This window comes from Limulus polyphemus, unplaced genomic scaffold, assembly GCF_000517525.1.
Source record: "Limulus polyphemus unplaced genomic scaffold, Limulus_polyphemus-2.1.2 Scaffold401, whole genome shotgun sequence".
Taxonomy (NCBI): domain Eukaryota; kingdom Metazoa; phylum Arthropoda; class Merostomata; order Xiphosura; family Limulidae; genus Limulus; species Limulus polyphemus.
Window position 1 is genome coordinate 116,873 of NW_013666011.1, and position 7,752 is coordinate 124,624.

General features: G+C 34.0%; 1 protein-coding gene across 6 annotated transcripts in view; it reads left to right on the forward strand.

Annotated features, from left to right (window-relative positions):
- LOC106457988 (catenin delta-2-like) overlaps positions 1–7,752 on the forward strand; it is a 110,967-nt gene that overhangs the window by 65,292 nt on the left and 37,923 nt on the right. For all 6 annotated transcript variants that reach the window (XM_022384094.1, XM_022384095.1, XM_022384097.1 and 3 more), the window contains exons 3-4: positions 2,676–2,747; positions 4,867–5,027. In XM_022384094.1, coding sequence (XP_022239802.1) covers positions 2,676–2,747; positions 4,867–5,027 — 233 coding nt within the window. The remainder of the gene's footprint in view (positions 1–2,675; positions 2,748–4,866; positions 5,028–7,752) is intronic.

Below are 7,752 nucleotides of genomic sequence, written 5' to 3' on the forward strand. Positions count from 1 at the left end.
CGTATAAGTGGTAGCTAATGAAGAAGTTCGTGAAGTATAAGGAAGATGGGGAGTAAACATGGGGTTGATGAACTAAGATTAGAGTTACTCTGTTATCACTGGTGATTGAAGCCAGGTATTACACGTATAAGTGGTAGCTAATGAAGAAGTTCGTGAAGTATAAGGAAGATGGGGAGTAAACACGGGGTTGATGAACTAAGGTTAGAGTTACTCTGTTATCACTGGTTATTGAAGCCAGGTATTACACGTATAAGTGGTAGCTAATGAATAAGTTCGTGAAGTATAAGGAAGATGGGGAGCAAACATGGGGTTGATGAACTAAGGTTAGAGTTACTCTGTTATCACTGGTTATTGAAGCCAGGTATCGATTAATCTGCAAAATGTAAACAAGTTTGGACATGTTACTTCTGTTGTCATGTACAAAATATACTGCTGTACCATAAATTAGAGGACACAAGTTGTAACAGAAGACAAGTTATCAAGTGGATGTAGAATGTCCGCCAGTGTGTTTCTACCAATGAACAGCAAACAAACAAATTGGTGAAAGTTTCGTTAAGGAACACCTAACTATTATGTGTTTATCCAAACTTTGCTATTGCTGTTTTTCGTTACCATGATACGTATTGCATACTGTTTATAACAACACATAAACAGAGCATTCGTGGTAGAATAGGTACATCTTATTCCAGTCTAGTGTTTATATTGTTAGTCTGTCTTTATAAGGTTAATTAACCAAATGTTCTGAAGTATGGGATAAACATAATAGTGGATTTTTTAAGAATATAATTATATATGCGTTTATTATTGTTTTTACTTATGTAAAATTAATATTGTATTTAGAAATTCGTAAAAATTTGTTTTGCGTCGAAATTTACATTAATAATGAGGTTAACTCGATCCTTTAGCATATAAAAGATAAAACATTTTTTTTAAACATTACAACATTTATATATATATATAAAAGAAGATAAAGGCAATAATGACAAAATTGTATCATCATTATCCACAATTTATTTACAGAGAAAAAGTTGAAAATTGTTAACAAAATTAGTTATGCTAATAAAATTGCACCAGATTTTTAAATATATGGACAAAATTTTTAATGTTTCTCGTAACATTTCCTCTTACATTTCATTTTTCCTGTCGAACTTGCTGTCTTCTTTCTGGTTTTCTTCTTATCTGGATTGAAAAGTCTCGTGTTTTACTTAACGGTACAGAGAGTAACCGGTCCGTTAATTCTCGAGAGGTTTTTTTAGCTGTCACAATCAATCAGAATCGTTAGTTTCGTGTGATTTGTAGTATTGTTGACGATTCTTAACCAGACTACCACTCACCCACCTATTCAAATTTTTTTCTTTCGTTATTCCTGTTCCTCATGTCACAACATTCTTACTTTTACCTTTTGCGTTGTGTAGGTTGACGTTTGCTTGTCCAAGATCATAATCTAGTTTTCTTTTCCATGAAAGGCAACAGTTTCTTTAATCTGGCAAAGAGCAAGTCTCATTTAAATAATCGTCGCTATTGATTCCTTCATCCGGCCTGAAAAGTTTTGCATAAACGAACAAATTCAAGTATCAATGAAGAAACTTCGTGTTAATTTTTTCCCTTAATCTGGAGTACATTTAGTCTGGATAACCAGTTTTATTTTTGTCAAGTTTTAACCTGTACACACACATACACATATATATATATATGCAAGTAATTTAGTGGAACAAATTATTTCTAAAGTTTATACATCGTTTCAGTTTTTTAAGGAATAGTTTAGAAGCTTTAATTGTACACAACTGAAAGTGTTACTACTTAGTCTGGTCCTTGTCAAGGTTTACTTATTGATGTTTTTATATAAAAAATAATTTTACTAGGTAGCAGCGAAAGTGTTGAAATTCTTCCTAATTAACATTAAAATAAATTATAGTAGCAAAAAAGTATAGCGTAACATAGAAAATATGGGCATACAGTATATAAGAAAACAACACCATACAGTAACCCACTCGCACAAACGCAAGAACTCTCGGAAATGCAGGTACATACAATTATATATGTTCAGTTTGTGTACACAATACAGAACAGAAAATCATTCATGCTGAAGAAAAATATTATACGAAAGTCAGAAAATTCCACTTGACATCCCGGAGAGCACCCCCTCCCCCAATGACTAAGTGGTAAGTCTGAGGGCAAAAAATGCTCGAAATCTGATTTCGATACTCGCGGCGGGCACAGCACAGATATTTCAATGTGTAGCTTTGCACTTAAAAACAAACATCTCGGAGAAGGATTCTTATGAGGAGTGATGCTCTGCTCTTTAATGATGTTCTCTTCCTGCCCATCCACACACATAAGGAAGTAACACCATCTATAACCCGCGCGCGAGAACGCTGTGTTCACATATTGAACATTGAAATATATATATATAGTATTTTTAAACTATAACTTGAGTAAGGCCGGTTCTAGTGTATATAAAATAATTTATTCGACACGAAGAGTCATAAAAAGTCTGTATTTTGCTGCTGAACTGCAGACATTTAATCATTAATTAGAATGAGTAGTGTACTGTTTTCTAGAACAACCGTGTTTTAATGTAGCAATATATGAGTGTGTAACCTTCCTACTATGCTTTTTGTTTACTTTTAGTTATTAATCATATCATGAAATACTTTCTTCACTTCCTTTTACAGGAAGCTCAGTTTAAACAGTTGACGAGGGAGTTAGAGGCTGAAAGACAGAGCGTTGCTACGCAACTTGAAACTGTAAGTATACCCCAGAATAATGAAAGAGATACATAATTCTGTGCTTACGTCAGTGACGTTACTAAAAGGATTGTTGTCTTATTTTAGTTTTACAGAGGATGTTAAACAAACTCGAAATAAATGGTTGAAACAAGGTTTACTTTGCTAGAATTCGTTATGTCTATCTGTTTGTCTCACTTAAGTATATGTACACGGTAAATCCTGTACAATTTGAATATTTGTCAACCCGTTTCAGTAACAAAAGCGTTAAATGTATGTCTTAAATTATAAACATGGGTTTTACTTAATTTGTTTTATGACACTACAGTAAGTGTTCGTCTTTTTAACAAAACTTCATGACATAGCCTCATTCTCTCGTCTCAGTAGAGTGCAGCAAACGCGCCACCTTGTACAAAAAACAAAAACAAACAAACAAATGTACACTGCGAGTGTGGAACAACTCAATACATTAACACAATACATGTATTATGTCACATAAAGTATCGAAACTCGTATATCCTTGTTGCAATCTATCAGTGACTTCTTGTGAACATAGTTCCGCTGTACCCAGTCATGTATATAAACGAACATCATAATTGTATATCGCTATATCACACATCATATTATGTGGTTTACTTAGTAGACTGACATGAGTGATGCGGACATGTTCTGGTAAATCTGTTACTGGCTGAAACACGCACCTTCACTTCAGATTTATCTAGAATATTGATATCATTTTTATCATATTATTTGGCTTTTATAAGTGTGACTTGTCAAAGGAATGCAAAGGAAGAGAAAAAAGTCACATCATTTGCAGCGTGGGTCAGACAGAAAAGCACCGAACAATACAAGTAAAGGTTGTAACATTGAACTTGAGTTTGGGAACAGTATAAAATTATCATACATAACAATTCTTTGTCTTGTCAAAAAAGTAATACAAAGTATCCTTACGTTTTTTCTAATTTCCTTTTTTTATGTGCAAAATCATGTGTTTTATGAAATGAATACTCCTAATTCTGTGCTTTAACATTCATGCATTTTTCCACCTAAAACAGTGAATATTTAAACGTTATGCAAGGACTCAATGATCAAAAAAGTGAAAAAAAAATTACCTTGACATTTTTCAATGTTTAAACTTTCCATTGTATTTCCTTAACGTCTATAGATTCTTCCAATCAAACTATGAATAATTAGACATTATACAACGAGTCAATGATCAAAAAATAAAAATATTTTGCCTTGACATTTTGCATTGTAGGCGAGGTAGTGGTAAAAAATACCCAACCGCAAAACGTAAAATGCAAAACTGAAAGTTTGTATGGACCTGATGAACCGCCATACCAGTTTTGGTGAAGATCCATCCACATCCTGCGAAATAGTTGCATGGACATACAACAGACAGTACTATTATATATATATATCAATACGTTCAAGTGGTTATGAATTGGTTTACAAAACAAAGAAAATAAAGTAAAATATTGGCCTTTATTTCCATTTTGTTAAATTTATTAGTTTAAAAACGTGTAATAGCGGCATGAACGTATCAATCTCTAGTTGTCATTACACACTTAACATATTAAAAACATCAGAACGTCGAAACATCAAAATTATAAAAGAATTAGAAACAATCACGTGACTATTCTTTCACTTTAATTGACGTAAGCAATGCATAATTGTTCATAGCCAAGTCGTGTTGCCTGCCGAACGGCAAGACGCTCTGACCAGCTCTTCTTTATAAGTATAATCAGTCTAGCCTAATGTAGAGCAGATACGAATCAAAACGTCCTTGTGTACCACGAAAAGGGCAGTTGAAACCATTTAACCTGAACATGGATAAATGGGTTAACTCACGACTGGGCATGCCCAAGAAATGTAATGGTATTTATGTAACTCATTATCCTCTTTAATCTATATTATATTTTGTGTAATATAATTAAGTGACCTTATTTGAATGAACACACGTACCAACTTTGATTACTCATTTCAGCATGTAAACATGAACTGTTTGTCATGACAAGCCGTTACATGACCTGCATGTCGAGTTAAAGTATGTTCGCTTGTTGTTGTTTTTTTTGCCAACTGATTTTCTACGTTAATATGAAGAGTTATTTTTTTAAAGTTTCTGTTATTCCTTTTAAAGTATAAACGTCGGGAACGTGAGCAGTACGAAAGTGGGAGCCTGTTGAGTTACGGGTCGACTGAGGATAGAGAAAATACATACAGTTGGCGATCTCCCTCCAGTCATAGTCTTGTCTTCCGAGAGAACTCCGAGCAAGGCCGGAGAATGGCCGATTCCCACCTGTAAGTAAGCTTACTTACATTTTTATGAAGGTTATTGAAGTTTAGTAATCTCATGGAAATGCTTACATTCTAGGGCACAGTTTTCACCCTCAAATATATTGGTGTCTTGTACGAAACTGTTATGAATATATAGATTAGCGGTGCCGCAGTAAGTATGAAACTACTATGGATATATAGTTTAACGGAGCCGTAAGTATAAAACTACTATGGATATATAGTTTAGCGGTGCTGCAGTAAGTGTAAAACTACTATGGATATATTGTTTAGTGGTGCTGCAGTAAGTATAAAACTACTATGGATATATAGTTTAGTGGTGCTGCAGTAAGTGTAAAACTTTTTATACTTACTGCGGCACCGCTAAACTATATATCCATAATAGTTTTATACTTACTGCGGCGCCGCTAAACTATATGTCCACAGTAGTTTTATACTTACTGCGGCACCGCTAAACTATATATCCATAGTAGTTTTATACTTACTGCAGCACCGCTAAACTATATATCCATAGTCTATTATGGATATATAGTTTAGCGGTGCCGCAGTAAGTATAAACTATTATGGATATATAGTTTAGCTGGTGCCGCAGTAAGTATAAAACTACTATGGATATTTAGTTTAGCTGTGCCGCAGTAGATGCTGATGAATTCAACGTAACAGCTGTTGTTTTTTTTTAATATAATAATGTTTGTGTATCTAACATCTATTCCGCCGCCGAGGGGAAGAAATCAAATGAACTGGTTAAAGTAGCCTATCTGTACTACTACTGGCGCTAGAAACTGCGGGCATTGCTTGCTGCTTTTAATGTGAACGAAAATACCACTAGAGGAAATTGGTTAACTTTGAATCACATTCACATTTCAACTAGAACAGCCTGGCGGTAATATCAATGTAACGTAAATTATATGATTTTGAAAAACAGTAGAATGATTACATATAACAAAAAATAATACTTAAAAATCCTATTATCATTGTTTTTGTATTTCTTCATTAACCACATTAATCCTTTGTTTCTATTTCTTTGGTTTTCTTCCTATCGAATCAGGTGTCATGTTCCTGTAGTTATACAATAATAGAATTATGATGAGTCAATACACAATTCTCACATAATACACATCAACATAATCTATATTATAATACATACAATGTATTATAACGATGTGGTAATTAAAAATTGGTTCATAAGATCTTTTAAAGTTGTATTTTCTGTCATAATAGCACATCTGGTTTAGAGATGTCAGGGGTAGAAAGATTTATAACTTCTTTAGAAACTGCCTGTTGGTGGTTGTTTATTTCTAACGTTGACTCTCCTGAACTTTCAAGCAATTCGAACCGCAGCCGTAAACTTCAGCCCGCGAATAAAAAGCTAGAAACACTAACCCAGTTCTTATTTCACTGCTGCAGTATATTACTTGTTTTTATGGGTTCATTTTCCTCCTGATTCTCCTCCCACCCTCCACCGTATTAAAAACAGTGGATTTGTTTGAGAAGGGACAAATATTAAAATTGAATATCATTATATTACTGAGTGTTGTAAGTTCTAACCATGTATATCGGAGTAGTTTGAAAACTATTATAACTGAGTAAGTGGGGTAGGCATGCTCCCCCCATGAAACGTTTAAGTATTAAAAGGAAAGTCGCCATATTATGCTGCATTGTATAGGCAGCTGTTGTCGAGACTATACTTTTGGTTTCATTGTCCACCAGAAAAAAAAACCGTTTTTAAATCCAGAAAGTGGGTCATATCTGCTGTCCCAGAATAAGAAATTATACGAGTCGACAAACATTTTGCATTGAGACCGACATATTTGGTTCTGACCCGTATTTTGCCAAGGATGATACACGTGAAACCTAGTAATGGAATAATAATAAACAATGCCCCAAAATACCCCTGAATAATATGTCTGTTCCTTTATCACAGGCCCTCCCCCAGTTGCTCAGCGGTAAGTCTGAGGACTCATACCGTCTCAAAACCGGGTTTCTATACTCATGGTGGGAACAGCACAAATAACCAATTGTGTAGCTTTGTGCTCAACATCAAACAAACCTTTATCACAGAACACTGCCGATGAACAGACTCGGAAGTAATCAAGGAAGTGCCGCTGACAGTTCAGTGTTGTTGTCTTTTTGTTTTTGTTTTGTTTTTTCAAAGAATAAAACAGTCACAAAGTAACGGAAATGCATTATTTAGATACCAACAGCCCGAATTTCCCATAGTGTGACACACGTGACACATTTTCTCTTATCATGTCATCATACCCATTTTATCCACCACCCCTTGGAAAAGTATGAAATTAAACGTAAATTACTCTCTATAGAATCGTTATTGTTCCAAAAACCTTTTTTTTTATAGTTTTTAATTATGTTTAGTTACAGAGCTATCCAATAGAAAATCAAACACCTCCTGCCACACCCACCTGTCACATCCTTCTTTTCAGGATTTGTTAATAGTTCTCTTTTACGTTTAAATATATATATTACTTATAATCAATAGAAAGTCAAGGTTTTCAGCTATAAAATTACGTAATGTATAACGTTATGTTCTGAATGGTTAAATGTCAATTTACCAACATTGTTCCCGTGAGAAAGTTAAAGACCAGCTTGGATGAATTTGTAACGACCCTTGTCCCATAGTTAGAAAGCAAGAAAATTTTAAAGAGGTAAGGGAATTTGTCTACTTTTGCATGTTACTAGTCTATATTCTTTGGTGCATTATTTAATTAAATAA